The 22,832-nt window shown below is 35.7% G+C and overlaps 1 protein-coding gene across 4 annotated transcripts in view; it reads right to left on the bottom strand.

Annotated features, from left to right (window-relative positions):
* The window catches only part of LOC113644563 (lethal(3)malignant brain tumor-like protein 4), a 64,294-nt gene extending 49,472 nt beyond the window's left edge, over positions 1-14,822 (bottom strand). The window contains exons 1-6 of one of the 4 annotated variants that reach the window (XM_047811420.1): positions 14,674-14,772; positions 6,309-6,332; positions 5,314-5,384; positions 4,435-4,528; positions 4,289-4,343; positions 4,083-4,171 (exon numbers count right to left, since the gene is read on the bottom strand). In XM_047811420.1, coding sequence (XP_047667376.1) covers positions 4,083-4,171; positions 4,289-4,343; positions 4,435-4,512 — 222 coding nt within the window. In that variant the 5' untranslated portion in view covers positions 4,513-4,528; positions 5,314-5,384; positions 6,309-6,332; positions 14,674-14,772. Of the gene's footprint in view, positions 1-4,082; positions 4,172-4,288; positions 4,344-4,434; positions 4,529-5,313; positions 5,385-6,308; positions 6,333-14,577 lie in introns of all 4 variants that reach the window. The other 3 variants (XM_047811418.1, XM_027149517.2, XM_047811419.1) reach the window with 3 other exon arrangements.
* Between the last annotated feature and the right edge of the window lie 8,010 nt (positions 14,823-22,832).

The raw sequence follows: 22,832 nt of genomic DNA, 5'->3' as shown, positions 1-22,832 counted from the left end.
TATAGCTTATCTTATTTTCCATGCAAAATCTGTTTAATCATTTCCCAGCCCTTCTTCACTGGTCGGATTATGACCACAGAACGGCTGTTGTCCTGACCAGCCTAACTACTGTAATATCTGCTCAGAGGTGGTCCTATGGTGGTTCCTATTAACATGTGGCAGCAAAAGTGAAAAACTGACAGAATCGGATAGAAATTATTCACTAAGCACAACTCCATGTTATCATGCAGGAACTAAACAGCATTACAAAGCATTTCATTCACCGCCATCATTTCTCTTTTTGTGAATACTGAGAAGGAGCTTCCCTGAGCTCAGGTTGCTATGGAAATGACTACTTGCTTGCATTTCTAAGCAGAACAGATGTCTTGTCGAGTCCCGTTGTGGAGAAAGTTGCCATGAATGATGGATGCTGTAGGCATGTTCTATAAGACTGACTGGTATCTAAAGACTTCTGAAGTCATCCAGATGTAGATCTCAAACATATTCTGCCCTAATGATATATATGACGGACATATAATTCAACTAGTTTTGGCACGTTTCCTGTCACTGAGAAACAAACTGAAAAAATCATTTGGCTGTAGATCCCTAATGAGCAGGCATAAAAATAAAATGGGCAGAAGAAACAGCCCCGAGACGTCATATGGAACATTTCTTGAAAGAAACTAAATTCAACAGGAAGCTGTCCTCTTCTGCAATTATTAGGATTATGAATCATTACACGTTTGTAGATTGTTTTATAATACATTTGGATTAGAAAGTCAAACCATACGGTGTTTAGAAATTGTCTGTATGAAACATGATCACTGTATATGGACATATTCTTATAGGTCGTAATCACTACATAACCCTTTCTTTATCCCAGATTGTGCTGTAGCAAAAACACTGAGCACTTCAATAAAATGATGTTAAACAGAAGAAGTTTGATGGTTTGTTAGCATAATCTGTGTTATTGTTGGACTTCTAAACCAGCTCCAAGAAATACTTTAGCCCTGAATAAGCATTTGGATTGAATGAAAAGTCTTTTACATCCATGTGATTTTTTCCAACAGGAACTCATGATTTATTTTCCACTTTAAGCTACACATAGATCATTTCACTGTACATAATAAACAAAAAATAAACACAAGTGAGCAACACTGAGTGAACTGTGCAGATATGCAAGCTAGAAGCAGCAATGTCATGTGATTAAATCAACAGACGGCGTTTCAAATTGACTAAATGAACGATCAATAAATAATACTTATCGTGTTCAGGATGGTGATGGAAGCAAAGTTTTATTTAAAAGAGCAACGTGATATTTCATAATCCCATTCAGACCAATATAAGAAAGCGCAAAATCTGTCATCAACTGCTTTTCTAATCAATCTGATCCCTTACACAAATGCTGCCTTTGGGATTATAATTCTGCATGTCCCAGCTTCCTAGCAGCTGGCATGAGCAGCTCAGGGAAATTTTCAGTGTGTAGAGCTTAGCACACACCACTTACTGTACTCACTGAGCGAATGATCTGCAGAAAGCCCACTTCCATAAAGGCAGTGCTGGAGGCACCAAAGCTCGACCCAACGCATTAATCATAAAAAGAACTATTATGCAGCTGTAAGAAGAGTTCAACAGAAAGAGATGCTCAATGGGTAAACAGACCAAAAAGAAGTCTCTGGAGTAAACAGGTTCAATTCAATGAGCTGCTGCAGTCAGCACATTTTTTCACACCGCCTGTCAGGAATATATAATTATGCTCCCTACACTGAGCACAAGTAAAAGTACTCATGTTTAACTTTTTGCTTCAAACTTCACTTCGAACAACAGAATAGTTCACACTGAATTTAAGCAAAAAATAAACCGTTGGCAGCACAAAAAGCTTCCAAGTTTGTCTTCATTTTAGACGGAGTCCAGTGGGACGCCTAACAAGTAAGGGCATGGTCACTACAGTACATGTGCCAGTTTGTCTCTACAATCCAGCTTTGGATGTTCCGCAGACATTTAACTGAGAACCAGCACTTGCTCTATGTTAGTGCTGACAAGCTACAGCAATAAGCTATAAATGAGCGCACGCATTTCGAACATCATTAATATATGCAGATAAAATCAGCTAAATTTACAGTTCCAGTGTTGGATCTGAACTGTCTTTGCAGATGCAGTTGCTCTTGCACAGACATTAGTCAGAGTATTTTGGAATACAGAAGTCAGACTAGTTCATAGGTCTCTGCTACAGATAACAACTATGGTTACATGGCATCTTATAAATTGGTCTTAACACTATGGCAGACTTGTGCCTGCATTCTGTGGATGTGCTGATGCACTTTAATTAGCAAATGATTGAACTTTCAGGATGAGGAGAATGTGCTGGAGATTAAAAATGAAAAAGGGTGTCAATAAAATACTATACAATATTATAATGACATATCTGAGTCTCAGGAAAATGCTGTAATGGTAATTCATGGTCATGGGTGACAATTTGAGAAAGGTTTGTATGTCTATGGCATACACACGTTCGGATGAGTCATCATCTTAGCACTTCTTTCCTTATCTTTTGCACACAAAAAAAAAAAAAACTCTGACATTTTTTCATTGTAACTTTGAACAAATGTTTTAAACTCATGGCATCTTAAGTATGTAACCTAGTGAACCAGCATTAATGTATTCAATGTCAGAGATTTAAGCACTTATGTACGTCGCTCTGGATAAGTGCCAAATGCTGTAAATGTAAGTGTAAATGTAAATGTCATCACACCCCAACTTCAGACACTGAAGAAATCTGTAGAGAGGACTGTGTACATGATGAGAGTGAGTCTTAGGGAGATGGAGGTTTTTTTCTTAAGCCATTTGTTGGTTCTCTAATATTGGGCCACATTTATCAAGCTGGATGCAAACTGATTTATTTGTAAATCATTTATATGAGAGGTTACATAAAGGGGGTTTTTACACCTGGGTCACTTCATGCATTTTCTATGATCCGATAGCTATCCGATCATAAAAAGACCAGGTGTAAATGCCCTCCAAAACAGATATAAATCCGATCGCTCAAACCACTTCAGGAGGTGGTCTGGGACGCATTTCACATGAAACTGGACAGGTGTAAATGCATGTGGTTGTTCAAGCTACATACGTCAGCGATATACTCCTCCCAAACGGAAGTATGTCACTCGCAGGTGACTCGCGAGTCGTGCATAGCGCCAGAAACAAATATGTTTTCCCACCAGCGCTGGCTCCGATCTTTCACCCAGGTGTCTTGTTGGGTCTTAAAATGCACTGCTGCTGCCAGCGAAAATACAGCAAACATTAAATGCTGTTTTTTGTAGCAAACGCATTTTCCGGGGTAATGAGGTGAAATATTTGCATATTGGCGGGAGTAAAAAGATCGGATTGATATCTGATTCACCAAAACACATTTGTGGCCTAATGTAAATGGAACAGTTTTAACAAATCAGATAGCTATCGGATCTGAGAAAACACATGAGGTGACCAGGTGTAAAAAGGCCCAAAGATATTTTGTGTTCATGAAAATCCTGCAAATTTTGAAAAACATACTACTCATGCTATTCAGTTTGTGCAAATTTGCACAAAAGACAACCTACTAATGAACTTTTTGACAAACAACTCAAATCACACATGCAAGCACACACACTAACCACTATGCCACTGCGTCCTCATCATTATTATTATTATTATTATTACTACAACAAAATTATAAAATATTTTTATTGGCATAGAAGTGAATCAAAATAACTCCCACTTCCTGTTAATCATTACCCTTATCATTCATTTCCTCCTCCCAGCTTTCTGTGCACTTTTTCATAGACATTAACGTCACAGCATGCAAATGAGCCACGTTAGGAATGTGCTGTGCTCTTTACCGGAGCTCAGCATACGCACGTGTCTCGTCTGACTCATTTTGATATTTGTATCAAAAGCCGGTTTTAATACATGATAACGATAACAGTTTTTTTTTTGTTCCATACAAAACCTAAAGCCACCTAAATAAGCACTTAGATTTAAATCAGCTGTGTCAGGATAACGGTCTAAAAAAAAAACAAAAAAAACTCAGTGAGAATTTAAATAGACACATACAGATTCATTCTTACCTCAGTAAAGAGTCCCGGAGGCGCTGCGTTGGCTCCTTCTTCTTCCAAGTACTGATCCCATGACCAGGGCCTCTTCTTACTGTTTACTGCTCAGATTCAAAACCACAGTCATAAAATCACCCTGTATAAAATGTCTTAAAACTTTTATGTTTAAATTGAGTGGACTACGAACACCTTCTCTAAAGAGATCATTAATGTAGCTTTACCAACAGAAGTGGGCGGTTTATTTTTCATTTTCGTCGCGTCGTCTTTCGGACGTTCCTACGAAAGAAAGTGAGGATGCTTTTTAGATGACAGTAAAACAGTCAGCATTGCTCAGACATAGAGAAACAGGTTGTTAGACAGTACTTACTCTGAGACAGTATTCCTCTGACACACTTCTAGGATTCAAACTCTGTTTCCTTTTCTTTCTGTCCTCTCCCTGCATCATTAGAGAACGATAGACTCTGGAACGAAATGCAAACAATAGCAGACTAGCAGAGTAACCGGTGATTCATATCGCTGCTCAAAAATAAGAACTTTTGCCATTGTGATCCTAACCGAAATTATAGATTTGAACAACAAATGCTTAAGGATATTGTTTATTTAGAGTTTTATTTATAGTCTCTAGTCTGTAGGCATCGTGAAGAAAAGGGCTAGAAATACAGCATCACTCTGTATTCTGACAGATCTGTATTAAAAGCAGAAGAGCTTCTAAGTGAACGTTATAAAAGTAAATAAAATATCAGTGAGCTGTACCAGTGAATACTCTTGAATTTGGCTTACTCGTCTTAGCAAAAAGCACCACTTTTGTTTATCATGTGCAGATGCGGTCTCGAGATGCTTAATGTCCAAAATGCTAGTTTTCATTCTTGTACAAGTACATAAAATTTAGAATTTAAAAGGTCTCCAATCAAAAAATAAATAAATTTCCTTCTGCTCACATAGAAAAGAATATTTTGGGTAAATAAAAAAAATTGTTTTTTCGCAAGACTTGTATTACAGCCTTAATCATAGAGTTCCATAATGAAACATTCATTTATTTTTTTTAAATCACTAAAAAAAAAGTAATAAAACAAAAAAGAGACCACACTTGTTCAAAACAGGCATTATACATATTGTATAACATTTACATTGCCCAAAAAGACTCAACATTGTTTGTCATTAAGAAGCTTTAGTGGTCACAGCAGGTATGGCACTGTTCCAAAATCAACACCTTTACATGACACACAGAATCGGTGTTTGCACTCACCTAATCCACCCTATCAGGGAACCCGCGCTCTGACTCCCATTCTACGTCCTGATGCTGAATCGCTCCAAAACCTTCCATTAAAAGCAAACAAAAAAACAAAAACAAACAAAACAAAAACACACTCTTAAATCATTCCAAACACTGAGGCTTTTAGCAAAATCCTATAAGAACATGCGTTTAACCTGACTGTTTAATCTAATGCAGTAATTTGCACACCGCTGCTGCGAGCCTGGGTCTATCTTAAGAGAGAGGTGGATCATTAGACCTACAGCACTCAATTAATGCAGTTCAAAAAGGATTTCCAAACCCGCAGGGTGGACTTTCCCCTGGGTTTCAGGACCATAATTAGTCAGTGAATATACCGCACAGACATTAAATGACTCGCTGTTGTAACTACATTTTTACATTACAAACTAACACGCTTACGATTTCTTCATGTAGAACTAGGACAGTTAAACTTGGATGACATCAAGGCAACGTGGGCTGATTATGCCAATAAAGTTCTCCAGTTCAGTGTTATGGGAAGATAGGACAGATAGCACAACAAAAACTAAAAAATAAAATAAAACTGACACTGGCTAATTTTTTGCTGGAATGTTTACAAAGTTGTTCAAACTGATTTTATGTGGAAAAGCTGTTTGCTTCAAATCTCTTCAGTTTGAAGAATAAAATAAACATGGACACAGGGTAACAATTACATTTGAGTTGGAGCAGAAGTAAGAGGGTGTGTGTGTGGGGGTGAAAGAGAGAGAGAGAGGGAGAGGATGAGAGACAAACACTGTAAAAGAACATCATCATGGCTTACAACAAAACCCATCACCGTGCAATGCCCCTCAACATGTAAGAAATGTCATATACCAGTTTTTCCCACACAACAAAACCCATGACCCAGAAAGCAATTTCCAAGCCAAGTTCAAGTGCAGTCATAGTGTTCAATCCCTTGGGTGTCCTCTTCACCTAGGACCCCGGTTAATCAAGTTTAATATTCTACTCACAGCCACGCTCCTGCCCTGAGGACCCTGAGGAAACACAGCCAAACACTGTAGACTATATCTCTCAATGGATGCAGCCTTACAGCTCACAGCTGTTCATTTCTGTATGAAGTCTAACGGACTGGTGACGTGATTTCATGTGTCGCGTGTTAGATTTTTTTAGAACATAAGCTAATTCATCAAATGGTTTGGACAAGAATTATTCAGCAGGAAAACAGTACGGAGACACTAACCAGATGCAACACCCACTAGCAGAACACTGCATGTAACGGTCACTTATTGTCAGGAACAAGTAAGAACTTTTTCCCACTTTAAATCCTGTAGAAACAGAATCCTGAGTTATATCATTTAAAGATTTACACTGCTCATACTTTCCATGGTTAACAATTAACCTTGTGAATTCACAATCTGATGTTGCACAAGGTTTAAGATGCTTACTTGCATATTTTAAACAACTAGGTCTGGATAAAAAAAATAGCATCTGACCGGTTTTAATAACCGATTTTCACTTGTCTTGTTCTGAAGCATGTACAGTAGCTGTAGCGTTCTTACACTGCATCATTTCACACTGTCCACTGGTGCTTTCAGAGAAGGATTTCATAACCTGAAATAAACACTAACAATAACCCTGCTTCTAAATTACAAATGTGAAACCTTCCTCTACCCAAAGATTAGAACAAGTCAGGTTTAAGCGCAGTGTGAACAGCCCTTAAGTTCACCGGCATTATAGTTTATTTAACTTTATCATCCCCCAAACACTTCACTATCCTAAATCACAATTTCATTTTAACTTCCAAGAATCGATGCTACGGTCCTAATCATCACATTCAGTGTAAACAAAATAATGAGAGAGGGAGCTTCCCATTCTTGTTATTTTCTGCTTATTACAAAATGCTGGGTTGTTTGTTTAGATTCTGAACAAACCGACCAAACAAACAAAAGACGGGCTTTTGCTGATGTGTTTCTTACATTGTAATTACAAGAGGGAAGGAAATGCTAAATCCTCGGCTACAGAGGTGTCAGAATTCAATAATGAAATGCTAAACCTTGCCCAAGATTCTGAAAACTCCCTCATTAGTTAGTTGTCTGAAACCGTTCAAGTGTCGGCCTAAGGATAAAAAGATCCATGATGGCATCAACGCTCCGGTTTGGTTCTAGCACCAAAGTACAGTTGGTCTGAAACCAAGAACTGGTGACATCAAGGAACGTTTGGGGGAGAATAAAAATGAACAACTGGGAAGAGTTGCATCAGCAACCTGAATAGGAGCATTAATGCTAATGCTTACAACAGCTACACTAACATTTCTTTTAGTGAGTATATTTAAAGAACACCATGCATGTGTAATCTTATAATACAGATGCTGAAGGAGCAGGCTGGAGATGCTGAAATGTTTTCAAGCTGGTTGTAAAACTCACAAAATTCCCCATGGTGATCATTTCAAAGCTGTCCTACGTCTGATTATGTATGGGTTGTGTCTGGAGCTTATGAGAAAACTGGGCTGCTCTTTTAGCCATCAGTTATTACATTATGAAGTTTTATTATTCCAGGAGTCACTTTAAATTCAGCCTCAGAAGGAGTAGCACTGAAGGGAAGAGCAAAAACTAAACATTAGACTGCATCTGGTTTGACAGTCCTGATCATGCTGCGTTCTTTTCCAAACCAGATCATCTGTCAATCATCGATCGTTTGTCAAACAAGAGATTATCAGGACGTTTAAAGCTTACTCACTTAATTGATATGTGGCTCAAATTCCTACAAATATTGCACACATCAGGTTCTAAGGTTGAAACACACAGGAGGCCCTGCAAAAAATACTCCCCCTTTATCTTTAACTGACAGTTCAAACAACACATAAGGGCCATTAGGGGAATATTGTCTGTGTAATAGACATTACTTGTACACGCACAAGTGTGAATCTCCCAGTTATCGTAATTCTATTGCCGACAGCTTTGTGCGTTCCTCTTATAGGATGGAAAGGAAAGGGAAAAGAAGCTGCTGCAGTATTTATTTTTTACAATTAAGTCTTGGTTGTAAATGGAAGATACAAATTTAGGCTCATAAATCTGGTCTGCATTGAGCCAAAGAGATCGACCGCATGTAGGGAAAGATTCTTGCTAGTCAAAGGATGTTGCCAAATCCTAAATTATAACAAGAAGCCACATGGAAGCAGAAGAAAAATCCTCTCAGTCATATTACTGACATAATAGAGCACGTGCATGTGTGTCTGTGACAGAGCCTAACCAAGTTTAATAGAGGAAAACCATTTAACAAATTACAAGCTTCAATTCGGAAATACTAAAACGGTCGTTGTTGTTGGCTGTTTAATGGATACACACCCAAAGTCTAAGTCCTGAGAGAACAAGCACCAAGCAACAGAGCGCCTTTTACACTGCTGTCCACTTATGATGAGCTTCAGTGCAGCGCTGCTGTGATTGTACAGAAATGTCTGTACGTTGCATCAGCAATAAGCCGGGGGGGATGATGGGAAGGATGTTTATGCAGCTAACAGGGAGCATGGTGAGTACAGTGAGGAACAAACATCTCAAATACCTAGAAGATATTAAGTCAAGACCCTACAGGTGAATGGAGACATTTTTAAAAACAATAAATGAGACAATAAATCTTTGGTAGTTGATCGATGAGATTCTTTTGAGTATTTTATATTGGAACCTTTGGTTATACATTTATGTACACAAACGAGCCTTTGTCTATTAAAACAAAAAAAAATAGTGTTTTGAAGTTAGAAATAGTGTTGTTTTTTTTTGACAAAGCCTTGTTTGTGTACATAAATGTATAACCAAAGGTTCCAATATAAAATACTCAAAAAGATATAGATATATATTTCCCCTTGAATTTTCTAATATCCTAATAATTTATTTATTTATTTTTTACAGATTTTTGCATAATTATAATTATGGATAGAAATAAACTCTAAATAAATAAATAAATAAATAAATAAGACAGGTCTGCCATTGACTACATCTTTTATAGATACAGGGCATGAGGTAATTAGGAAATAGATGTATATTAAAATATAGGAACAGAAATAAAAAAAAATAAAGATTGCTGATAGAGATCTGTTGAGTTTGATATTATTACCACAGTTTAAAAGCTACAGATCTCAAAGTCTCAAAAATTCTGAAACGGTTGCAGTGCAGGTTGCATGTTATATATATATATATATATATATATATATATATATATATATATATATATATATATATATATATATATATATATATATATATATATATATATAAACATAAAAAAAGAAAATCCACAAAAGAGAAACAGAGACTGGGCAAGGCAAGAACAGGCAGAGTTGGAAGAGCAAAAGGGCGAGAGAGAGAGAGAGAGAGAGAGAGAGAGAGAGAGAGAGAGAGAGAGAGAGAGAGAGAGAGAGAGAGAAAGAGAAAGAATGATGAAGCAGACAAAATGGCAACTTGATCAGAGCAGTAGAGGAAAAATAAAAAAGATATAGAACAAGTGTACGTGTAGAATATCTCAGACTCGTATCAATGATGCATCCATCAATGACATTTCGTCTGTTTGGTGTAATACAATACCAAATTTGACCATCTTCTATCGAGCACTTGTATAGACTATTGCAGCATTTACTATACGGTCATGAAATAACAGGGATGACTTCTTCCCAGCATATTACTCAGAATGACGAGGAGGAAAACAACAGACACACAGTGGACAAAAACAGAGCTGAAACCACACCCTGAATACCAGCAACTAGCAACACACAGCAAGTAAAGATTAAAAATATCCTTGAAAACACACACAATGCTCAAATCAGGCTGAAGCTCTCTGCTGAATTCCATAAACATAATGACCAGGAAATGATGGCTAAGCTATTAAAAAGCAGGTTGATTACTATGTGCTTCTTTCTACAGTTGCTTTAACACTTATATCTTAATATCACATCGTCCTTGCCTTCCTGTCCTGTGTGTAAATAATGACCACAAACCAGATCTCTATCAGCTGGAATGTTATCAACAATATTATATTCATTAAAAGAGAATCGTCAGAGGAAATGAATACACGCCGTTATTCGATTCACATCTCAACTGCTAGGAAAAACATTCAAAGCAGGAACTCTATTCACTGCTGATATTCTTGCATCTAAAATGATTTTCCCCACATCGTGCCTTCCTCCAATTGAAGCCTAAAACAATGGACATGAAAAGGTCAGTCTTAATCCTTTTATTATCTATTATGCTAACAAATCTGATCCTGAATCACTCCGTCCCGCTCAATGAAATGGCAAGAGCTGATGAAAACATAACAGTGTAATGAATACGCTGCAGGATATACACAGAAATAAACGCAGCAAAGGACATCGGTTTGTTAGGAAATACATTCATACAAAAAATAAATAAATAATTAAATAAATAAAAACTTTTGTAAGAAAGATCGGCTGTAAGAATTCAATTTATTCCTGACCTTAATACAAATGCAGTTGGGGAACAGGTTAATTCTGTAAATAAATGATTGAATTAAATTCCGAATTTAAATAGAACAATTTTAATTTAAAGGAATTTCACAGAAACATCATGACCCACTGTTATGTTGTTGCACGAGTGAATGTGATTTTTTTTTTTTTAACTTACATACTGTGTGTGATGCATAATATTAAGTATAATACAAATTGGCTTAAAAATACAGACTACAATCCAACAGCATCAGGAAACCGGACAGCAGTAGGACATAACCCAAACCAGTCTCAGTGCTCAGAGACTGTTTTCCAAGAACTGATAGAGTAGAATTGTACTTGTAGATTGTAATGACCTGCACCTAGTGAACACCTTTGCTATTACAAGTAAACTGAATCTATCTACAAAACTTAATTACAACAAGGGGGAAAAAGCCAGCAATCTTTTAATTAAAGATTCAAAGAGCATGAAGAAATAAATAAATATCTTCTTCCTTTCTGTCTGAATAATTAAACTTTAATCACATATAGAAAGATGTTTATAAAGTAGATGTGGTACTGAGACTCGAATTATTACAAGGGCAAATTATACTGCAAACATAACTGTTTTTGATCACAGATCAGCTCCATCACGGGTCCTCCTGCAGATTCACTCTGCATTTTGACAGAAATATTAATCTGCTTTTGAAACTAGAGTATTTCGACATTTTTGATGAGAAAACACAATATATGAGCAGGACAAAAACTTCTGTAACCTACACGCTGTGTGTTATGTCAGTGTAGTGGAGGGTCGTGTAAATGACTACAAATGTGATGTTTAAGGCAGGAGATTACAGAAGGAGCCTTTAAAATAAATAAATAAACAAACAAACAAATAAATAAATAAATAAATAATAGATATAACAATCATATCATCCCTCACCAGCACACATTTGTTCTGAATCTTTTTTTTTAACAAATATACATTTATTTATGTAAATGTGGCCTTAAATCAAATTTTTACAGAATAGTTTGTTGGAATATAATTTCTTTAGCATTTAAATAAGAAAATAACTTCAAAATCCTCATTGAAAGGAAACTATAAATTAAAAAAAAAAATTTTTACTTTTGGTTTGGAATCTTTTTTTTTTTTAAATATTCGGTTGTTTAATGCTTAGTAAGTGTATTTATTGGGAACTGCCATGCAAATCCATGCATCTTCTTCTGAGATGCAAAGTATCAGAGAATACAAAGCCCATGAGTGAACCATGCAATTTATCCAAAAATCAATTAATTATTCCATTAATTAATTACTGCTAAATGTTGCCCAATTACTTCTGGTTTCAACCTATAGCATATTACATTAAACAAATATAAATAATACATTTCTGACAGAGTGTAAAATCCCATCCTCAACACACAATTCTTCAGTTTGTTTTGAGACACAGGTCCGTTTAACAGAGTTACATGCTATAGTCTTATCTTCAAACAACACAGCACACAGGAAAACAGCTCACATGCACAGTCACAATCACTGTTCACACTTAATCGTTTTGCTCCAAAAACTGTTTTTTTTGTTTTTGCTTTTTTTTTAAATCTAGCCTTCTCCTTTTCACTCAAAATATAATATTTTGGTACATAAAAGTGTAATATGTCACAATCAAGGTGTGTTTTCCAACATCAGACAATAACTAATAGCAAAGCCAAAATAACAAACTCATACTAAGCAATAAATTCACATTCCCCTTTAACTTGAACTAAGGCTTTAAACAGGAAGTACTAGAGGGGCGGCCACAAAGTTGGAAACGACTTCCCGGCACCAAAGTGAAAATAAATGCTTGATAATCAGCCCAAATCATATGGCATTATGTCGTTCAACATAATCGACCAGTCTACACTTGTACAAAATCCAAAGTAAATGTCATACTAAGAGGGAAACTCCAAAAAAAAAAAAAAAAGATAAAAAAAAAAAAAAAAAAAAGTCTTGGTAATCAAGGGAAATCTGAAGAGCCAATCATGACAAACACAATCAACAGAACATAATGTAGCACAACATAAAATCCTATTAATTATTACTTTGCAACTTAAAATCAGATTTCTCCTTATGGTCTTCTGAAACCATCAGATCTTCTTGTTCAGTTCAGAAACATACGTCTATCTTACACCGACCAACAGAAATCACCCTCTGTAACAGTTAAGGCAAGAAAAAAAATTTATCTTTTTCCTGGTCAGCAATTTCACTCACGTTTTCAGACGTATATTTATGCAACAGACTTCAATTCTAGCAATAAAATATTAAAACTGTTCAGTTTTCTGTCACTAAATGACCATCGAATGATCCGAATCTTAGAAGGTGGTTTAAGCTCCGGCCACTTCATGCAATCACATCAGATGTTAATGAAAAGCTTGTTTCCTGATATCCACCTCAAGCTGTGTCTAGATATAATAAATCCTCCTGAATCACGAGTTAAAATTTTAACACTTTTTTCTAGTCAGAAACGTTTTCTTTTTCTACAACACTTTCATTCCTGAAATTGTATTTCATATAAATTCATTACTGCCCTGGTTTAAATGGATATTACACATGCTTTGCACAGAACTGAACATTTAAAATATTGTTGATTTTACACCAAAAAACAAAGATGTAATCATTTTATAGCGCTGGTGTTTTCCTGATTAAACAATAACACAATTGTATTCCATCATACTATATATATATATTTTTTTTTATTTTTTTTTACAGTAAATCAAATATTTAATGCAATATTGATCAGAAAAACAAAACAGGTTTTTGGTTTTAATAACTATAAAATGTATGGATAATTATGAAAAATACAAATTCAGGAAAGAATCTTGATCAGACATCAAATAGCAAAGATTTCCTGTGAGATCTGTTGTTTTTAATAGTAATAAAAACACCTATATTCTAACGTAAGGCGTTTATTGTTATTCCTGTTGTTATACAGGGGCTTTAATGTGTAATATCAGAGTGTCTGTATTAAACTCTTCCAGTATGAGATGTAGGCCATGATGTACAGAATCAACCTTACAGCCACATGTCTACACCCTACAGCCCTCTGTCTATATGATCTAGACGTTAAACAACAGAATCCTCACACTTTAGTCAACACGAATGTAAGAAACTGTTTATTTATTTTCCTCCAAAACAACGTCGCCATTAAAAGTTTCAACTCGCAAACAAACAACGTTTGTTATGTCATATTTATGACAAACAACTAAACTCCCCACCCACCAGGAAAACGTCCAGAAATGAAAGAAAAACCAAACAAACAACAACAAAAAATTAAACACCCCATAAAAGCATTTCCACTTCAGTAAAAGATAAAAGTCTTTTTCACGCAGGAGGAAGCAACAACATCCAGGAAGAGTTGTAAGTGTAGCAAAGTGAGTGGCTACGTGAGTAAAAATATGAAAAGGAAAACATTTCCGAGAAGAAGGGAGGAAAAAAAAAACCCGAGTTTCACTTAGCCATAGAGCTAACTATGGATACAGAATGTAGAAGTGTGTATGAAGTGGGTTAAATTTGTGCTGTCAGTGTGTGCGCTCAGGTCTCTGGGCATCTCGTTGTGTTTTATTAGCTCGCTTTAAACAGGAGAGAAAACAGGGCAGATTAGCGAGCACAGCCATCTCTCTCTCTATCTCTATCTCTATCTCTCTCTCTCTCTCAACGCATTTAAATACGATAGGGGGAAAACACACACACATATGTGTGCGTGTATTTTTATATATATATATATATATATATATATATATATATATATATATATACACACACATATATACACATATATACACACACAAGCGAGTTCACATTCGAGCGTATTTCGTACCCAAAAGGCGACGTCCTCCCAAAGTGCGAGGCTTGTTATCGCTATAAAACTAAGCACTTTAGCTCGGGGTTGTATGAAATTATTTTAATTCCTTACCCCACACGCCAGTCGGTATATGCGCGTCAACGCTGACAGTCAAAACAGGGCTCTCCTTTTGCACGCACTGCGCATGCCCGGACACAGCCCTCTACTGGCACTTGAACTAAATATCAAGCCGAGACTTCAATTTATTAGATCTGAACAGAACAGGTGTGGGGTTTAATCAGGATTTTGTTTGTTTGTGTATTAAATTTAAGCTTAATTGTGTACAAGGTGGTATAATCAAGCATAAATCTTTGTATACCTTTTACAGTATGAAGAGTATGTATCTACTTTTTATATATAATATAATATATAATACATATATAATATAATTATATCATAATATATACAGTATATATGTTTATATATATATATATATATATGGTTAGCACACTACAATTCTGATCAGAAGGTGAGAAGGTGGTGAGTTCAGATCCCGCTGAGCTCTTCAGAAAGGCTGTTAACCCTCAAGCACACAGATGTATAAAATGAGATACCTTTAAGTCACTTATGTAATATGCAAAATAGAGACTCCGCCTGGTTGGAGTCTCACTTATCATTTGGTGTTGCACTCTGATGGGGATTGATCTGCATGGTCAGCCAGTGACTCATGGAGACTGGAGACTGTCACACTTTCTTTGAACCGCTGTTGCGTCAGTCAGCTTTATGGTCTGGTCTTCATCAGCGATCATTTGAAGACTTTGGCAGACAGGAAGGAATTAGTGTTGGGTTTGTGGTGAACTCGGAAATTGCACTGACCCATTAGTTCCTCAGGAGCTCTTGGTTGATTAATTCCACTCAACTACAAATTGTTGTAGAAAGGATATTATTTACATTTACATTATTTACTGTAGAGTGTCATCCAAATAAAGATGAGGTTCACTTCTGAGTCTGGTTCCTCTCAATGTTTCTTCCTCATATCATCTCAGGGAGTTTTTCCTTGCCACCGTCAACTCCGGCTTGCTCAGGGATAGATTTTAGAGATAAATAATAACTTAATTTTAAATTTTATTCTGTTTTTATACTTATATAAAGCTGCTTTGAGAGAATGTGATTTGTTAAAAGTGCCATACAAATAAGTTGAATTGAACTGAATTAATATATGTAAATATTTCCAGTTGAAAGTTAAATACAAAAATTACAAAGATTTATACACGTAATAGTACTAAGTCATCAAAAGTTTAAAAAAAATATCAGTTTACTTTGAGAAGACAATAAGCAAGCCAGAAGTGACAATGTTCAGAGAGTAAACAAGGAAGAAAGTCTGTCTCTTTTGTGTGACTCCGTATAGTGGGGTGATAAATAATTTCTATTCCACAGCTGTATTCTATAAGGTCAAGTAGTAGTATGAGGTGAGTCCAAAGGATTCTGTAAGGTTTACAGCAGCAGATCTTCACTAATAAGTCTACAGTGTCCAGGTAAGTTTATCCACTGAAAAAAGGGTGAGAACTAGGCATAAGCTGTTTTTTTCATATCCACATGCAGCAGTCTTTTAGGTATCCTTGTGTGACCATCTGCAACATAATGTATTACATATACATTAATATTTAAAATCCATGTGCTACATTTATCTCTAATACCCAATTTATAAAGCTAGCTGTTCCTGTTCTTTTTGCCAGCTGTATTTCTCTGGTAAATGGTTACTCACAGCACATGGCAGTTAAAGTACAAAGTTTAATGCTAATGCATGCAAATACACATAAACTCTATTTAGCTTCTATGTCAAAAATGCAAATCTTTTATGCTTAATGGTCCAAACGCACTAAAATCTTAATATGGATATACTGTATGTAAACAGCAAATGGCTATTTCATATAGCCATATCAAATGAGTGTATCACATTCAGAAACTTATTTATTTACTTATTTATTTATTTAGATTTTATTTTCCCAGCTTATGTAATATGTGCATTGAGCTGTGCATCGAGTATGTAGACATCTCATATACAGCTTCTGAGCCATAATACAAAAGGCATGTATCAGCTGACCTCACAATCAGATTAGGCAAGACAGATTTAATTTTCGAATAGAGAAATGCAGAGAAGAGCTCAGGTTCCAACGCCTGTAAGGCAATTAAGTAGAAACACTAGCACTATTCTATTAGACTTTAACCCAGTATGCTGTACTGAGATCTTAAAATTGATGAAGACCGTCTTTACGAGGAAGATCACTCTAGACACCTTGTCCCAACTTTAGGAAAGATGCTTCTAAAATAAGGATCTTATAAATATCCTTAAAACTTACTTATAGCCATGCTCGTCCAATTCCTACAGAATTAAACAACAGCTAAATTAGGAGATTTAATCATGGTGGATGACTTGTCATAGGTGAAGACTCAGGATAGAATTGTGCAACAATGTGAAACACTAGTAAAGGAAAACTGTGCAGTACTTAGTAGCACAGTAGGTTTAATTCCAATATACCATGCAAGCAAGAATGTCAGTGAAAATACAAACAATATTTCACCATCTTTCTGGAAGAAGCTGTGAAATTAGGCTATACTGTTTGACAGCGGCACACACCTAAAATAAATTCTGAAATGTTCTTTCTGTAGGGATTCTTTACATTTATCAGAACTGTTTTAACCCTTATTTACTCTGGATTAAAATATAGGGATAATTCATAAATTCTAGTAGATTACAGTTCTAATACATATAAATAAAAAAATAAAGAAAACAAAAATAATAATAGAACTGCATGAGTCAAGGAGTACTTTGTCATGTATGTTACTCTGCAATCAGTCACAGGAACAGTGGCCTATTAAAGAAAAACACAACAGCAAAACCACAAAAATAAATAAATAGATGAATAAATAAATAAATGAATAAATGATTAAATGAATAAATAAATAAATAAATAAATAAATAAATAATAGGGGGCACGGTGGCTTAGTGGTTAGCACGTTCACCTCACACCTCCAGGGTTGGGGGTTCAATTCCCGCCTCCGCCTTGTGTGTGTGGAGTTTGCATGTTCTCCCAGTGCCTCGGGGGTTACTCCAGTTACTCCAGTTTCCTCCCCCGGTCCAAAGACATGCATGATAGGTTGATTGGCATCTCTGGAAAATTGTCTGTAGTGGGTGAGTGAATGAGAGTTCATTTTCTAGAGAGGTTTTCTTAAACAGCATGTCGGAGAACCTTAACATCATGTCCAAAACAACGTGATGACGTAAAATTAGACACCATCTGAATAATAATAATAGTCACAGTTGCAATATTCTGTTTCGCCCACTAATGGTTTACTCACAGGTTTCAATATGGCTTCATTTTCAAGCTCTATTTTTCAAGTAATATTTAATTACACTCTTTTTCTATTAGATGGACTTATGCATCATTTTGAATCCCTGGCTCTTATTTCCATAAACATTTCTATGTGTAATTTTGACAGTCAAATATAATGTCAGAACATATGATGTAAGTCTTGTGTTGTGTTGTGTTGTCAGTCTATATTAGCTAGTGCAAAACACACCTGGAGCCATCTGTAAAACTGCCAAGGTAGTCAATCTAATGAAAGAAGGAAGGCGATTTCTTTCTATCAGCTGTCTTAAATCTCCTCTCACATCTGTACTCTCTCTGCTGAAAGATCGATTTTGTGTATGTCAAGCAGGAATTACCACAGGATGGCATTAAAGGATTACAGTAATAAATGATTTTAGCTTTTTCCACTTAACCATTATGCACATTATTAATTAAAATCATCACAGGAGCAGGGTGTTATATAAATCAGAATTTTTGAAAGGGCAGCTACTGAATCAAAATCAGAATAAAATATAGGGGTTTATTCTCTATGTAAAAGGTGTGCAATGCTTTACTTTTTGTACATTCCAGAAAATAAATAAATAAATAAATAAATGAAAGACTTCTTCTTCTTTCGGCTTTTCCCTTCAGGGGTCGCCACAGTGAATCATCTCGCTCCACCTATCCCGATCTTCTGCCTCCTCAACACTTAGCACCTACTTACCACTTAGCACCTACTAGCTTCAAATCTTCATTAATTACATCCATATACCTCCTCTTTGGAATAAATGAATAAATAAATGAAAGACACTATGGCCAAATGTTTGCCAATACCTGAAAAGAACACCCATGTATAAGCTTTTCCTATACTGATCCCACAATGTTTGAAGCACACAATTGTCTAATGGACTTCAGTACTGTAGCTTTAAAATCACCCATTTATAAGGGGCCCAAACCTGTTAAAGCATGACAATCCCCTTGTGCATAATTCCCATGAGCTCCATAAAGACATGGTTTGCCAAGGTTGGTGTAGAAGAACCCAAGTAGCTACTGCTTCACTACCACAGATTGACAAAGAATATAACACTGCTGTTTGCCATTCTTCTACTTTTTCCATCAATCATGATTAAGATCACAAGGGACATACACTCCTCCACCAGGGCAGCGTTGCTACCCGCACCTGAAGGGAGAACCCACTCTTTTCTGGGAGAGGACCACAGCCTCTCTCTTTAAGCTCTCAGGAAAGAAATGCTCATGCATGCATCTGAGGTCCACATTGGTTGATGCCAAGAGAATAACATCACCTGCAAATCACGTCGCATTAGCAACCAAGATACCATACCATATTCCTGCAGTACATGCCACAGAAATTCCAAGCCACATGAGCATTCTCCAATAACATCACACATATAGACTGGATTAGCACACTCCCATGACCTCTCAAAGGTGTGAAGAGTAAAGAGCTGGTCCACAGTTCCACAGGCTAGGTGGAATATCAATATTCCTAAATATCAGTCAGAATCTGCTCTCCAGAACTTGGGCATAAACTTGTCCAAAGATGCCCAGAAATGTTATTCTCCAGTAACTGGAGTACACCCTCTGGTTCCTTTTTTTTAACCATACAATGCAAACCTTGTTCAGACCTCAGGTGTGATTATACAATACAATCATACAATTGATCAATGACCTTTAGCAACCTTGTATTTAATATTAATAATATGTTGCTTGCACAGACATGTAATGAACATTTCACCCCTCAGATTCAAACCCAAGAGACTCTGTTTTCTCTTTTCAGAATGTACACTGAAGTCCTCCAGGAGCAATGTGAAGTGGCTCCAATGTGGCTCCACAGTCCACAAGAAAGCTGAATACCCTTAACTGCAAACACAATACTGAGAGTTTTACTTCTTGAGACTGGTGACGAGCCCCACACCCATCCTATCCTTTTTTATGTAAAAAAATGAAGAAAATAAAAAAGATCACCCCATCAAGAATTTTGCTACAAAGCTCTTTTTGAGTATGGATGTAATTCCAGTCTCTGAAAGCAAGGTGAAATTCCATGCTCTCAAAACCATTTTCTTTTGCAATGCCCAGTAATTTATCATCACATACCTACCACCTATCTGGTGGTGAGTCAATCTCCATATTGGCATTTTAATTTAATATGTGAATCCGTGAAAATAAACACCAAGCCTGGCTCCAGGTGGGGATCCTGGTAACCCGAATCTGGGCAGAAATACTAGGAGAAATACACCTCTAGTGACATTATCATAAGATTCACAGAAGAGCACAAGCCCCATTATCTTTGTAATAATGAAATTATCTATTAAACATGTTTCAATCATCAAATGACTAATAATAATTAGTAGTAAATAACAAGCGATTCATAAAAACATAATTATGAAGAAAACTATCACTACTACTACTACTACTACTACTACTACTATTACTACTACTACTACTACTACTATTACTACTATTACTACTACTACTCCTACTACTACTACTACTACTACTACTACTACTACTACTACTACTATTACTACTACTACTACTACTACTATTACTACTACTACTCCTACTACTACTACTACTACTCCTACTACTACTACTACTACTACTAATAATAATAATAATAATAATAATAATACAAATATTATTATTATTATTATTATTATTATTATTATTATTATTATTATTAGCAGTAGTAGTAAAGTAATAGTAGTAGTAATTGTAGTAGCAATAGCAGTATTTTATATATACTGTAAATATATATGTAAACACAACAGGAAATAAAAACAAACAGGCTTTAAATGGCCAACCATTTAGAAATAAAAAAAGACCACAATAAAATCCAAACACAGAATACTGTGAATAAACACAATACTAAAACACTTGCACTAGAGGCGAATGAGCTTCAGTCACACATAGGACTCACATGGTGGCGCTCTTAGCCACACTCCAGTCAAATCAGACCTATTTCTGGTCCAGGAGATAATGTTGCTGAATATTAAGAAACATATCCATTTGCAGACTTATGTGCAAATATCATTATCATGGCAAAATGAAGTAAATAATAACCTGCACTAATGGCCATAGCATAATCCCTTATTTACACATTATTCCCAAAGAAATAAATAATTAATTACAATCTCATCAGGCATAAATTATGCAAAGGTTTCAGATAACTAAGAACTTAATTCACAGGAGATTTATGCAAACAGACAGACAGACAGGAAACCCACAGACACACACACACACACACACACACACACACACACACACACACACACACACACACACACACACACACACACACACACACAATAATACATTAGCTCAGCAGCAAAGATTGTAAGATAGCAGCATTGCTTTGGCCAAAACAATGTGCAAGGAAAAGTACAGTTATAGATTAAAGTAAAAAACAAAACAAAAATGGTGCTCTGAATTGTTTGAAGTGCACAGAAAATATAAAATGAAACACTGTAGAACACACCAGTAGATCACAAAACTGATAAGAAACAACATTCTTAAAATAATATATTCTTTAATGTAATTTTGATCAAAAGCATGAGACAAAAAAAGAATCCAAGATATCTTCAATACATTTATATTTAAATAATACTGTTCACAATAAACAGTGCAATACCAAGATCTTTTCCACTGGAATCTTTACCTTTTTCTCAATGTGAGAAATCATTAGCACAAAAAGAACAAGCTATATGAAATAGAAAAATTAATAATATCATTTTAGGAAAATAAAGAAGATAAAATAGCATTCGGTTAAATTGTATTTTATTTGTTTGGATTGTCATTGCTTTAATGCTTTCTTAAAATCAATAGGCAAAATATTTTGGTACATAACTATATATGGAGTTTGCTGTGCTCAGGAACCCACACATTACAGCAATATAAAAGATTGTGAGGCCTACACACTGAATTGTACAAGCCAAAGAGCTTCTTACACAATACCAAACCTAGAATGTAACCTATATTATTTCTAAATTTATCAATAAGGCTTAACAATGAAAAAAAGACTGGATTCAATTATATCTTTTACTTCACAGTGTTTTTGGGGGAGAATGTTTGTTTCATCCTAATTTATTACCATTCATCAAGTGCTTCAGTCTCAAAAAAGAACATTCATCACTTTTCTGACAACATCCTATAAAGCATTCCTAATATTATAAAACTGAATGAAGAAGGAAGAGCTGTGAAGGAAAGATGTGAGTAAAACATAACCTCTTTGAAGAAAGAGGGCATATTGCCTGAGACTGGAAATAAACTGTCAACTAAAGCATGGTGATAAAAGAAGCACTGAAATTCTTACATTTTGCATATTATTACTTTTCCTGATTTGGGTACAAAACCCATATGAGATGAAATCCCTTTTGTGCTGAGTTAGACAGAAGCTTTTAGTTTGGCAGAAGTTCCCACTTGGGCACAAGTCTCCTTTAGGGGAAATGTCTCATGTTGGTCAGAGTCACTTTTGCTATTTGAAGCCTGATGTTTAAAGTTCTGCAGAAATCCCTGTTTCGATAAAACCCCTGTGTTGGACAAAATACCCTTTGCTGGATAAAGTCCCACATTGGGCAGAATTCTCTAGTTGGGCAAAAGCTTCCAGTTGAGCACAAATAATTTTGCTAGCCAAAGTCACATGTTTAGCACAATGTTGGACAGAGACTTACAATTTTGTATGGGCAATTTGAATTTATGATTAATTAATATATCTTTCTTTTCACTTCTAACAGGATCCTTGTGACTATGTAAACCTTAAAAATATATATTCTAAAGGAATCCATCATTAGCCAGGATCTTTTAAATAAAATAAGCCTTCAAATGGAGTAGAATGTTTTAAATACGGTATCTGCCTTTACGGTACACATTTCCACTGACACGCAACTCTGTAGTTCGTTGTGGTCTATTAAATGCCTGGCATGT

The sequence above is a fragment of the Tachysurus fulvidraco genome, chromosome 3 (genome assembly GCF_022655615.1).
Source record: "Tachysurus fulvidraco isolate hzauxx_2018 chromosome 3, HZAU_PFXX_2.0, whole genome shotgun sequence".
Taxonomy (NCBI): Eukaryota; Metazoa; Chordata; class Actinopteri; order Siluriformes; family Bagridae; genus Tachysurus; species Tachysurus fulvidraco.
This window is presented reverse-complemented; position numbering and strand designations above follow the sequence as displayed.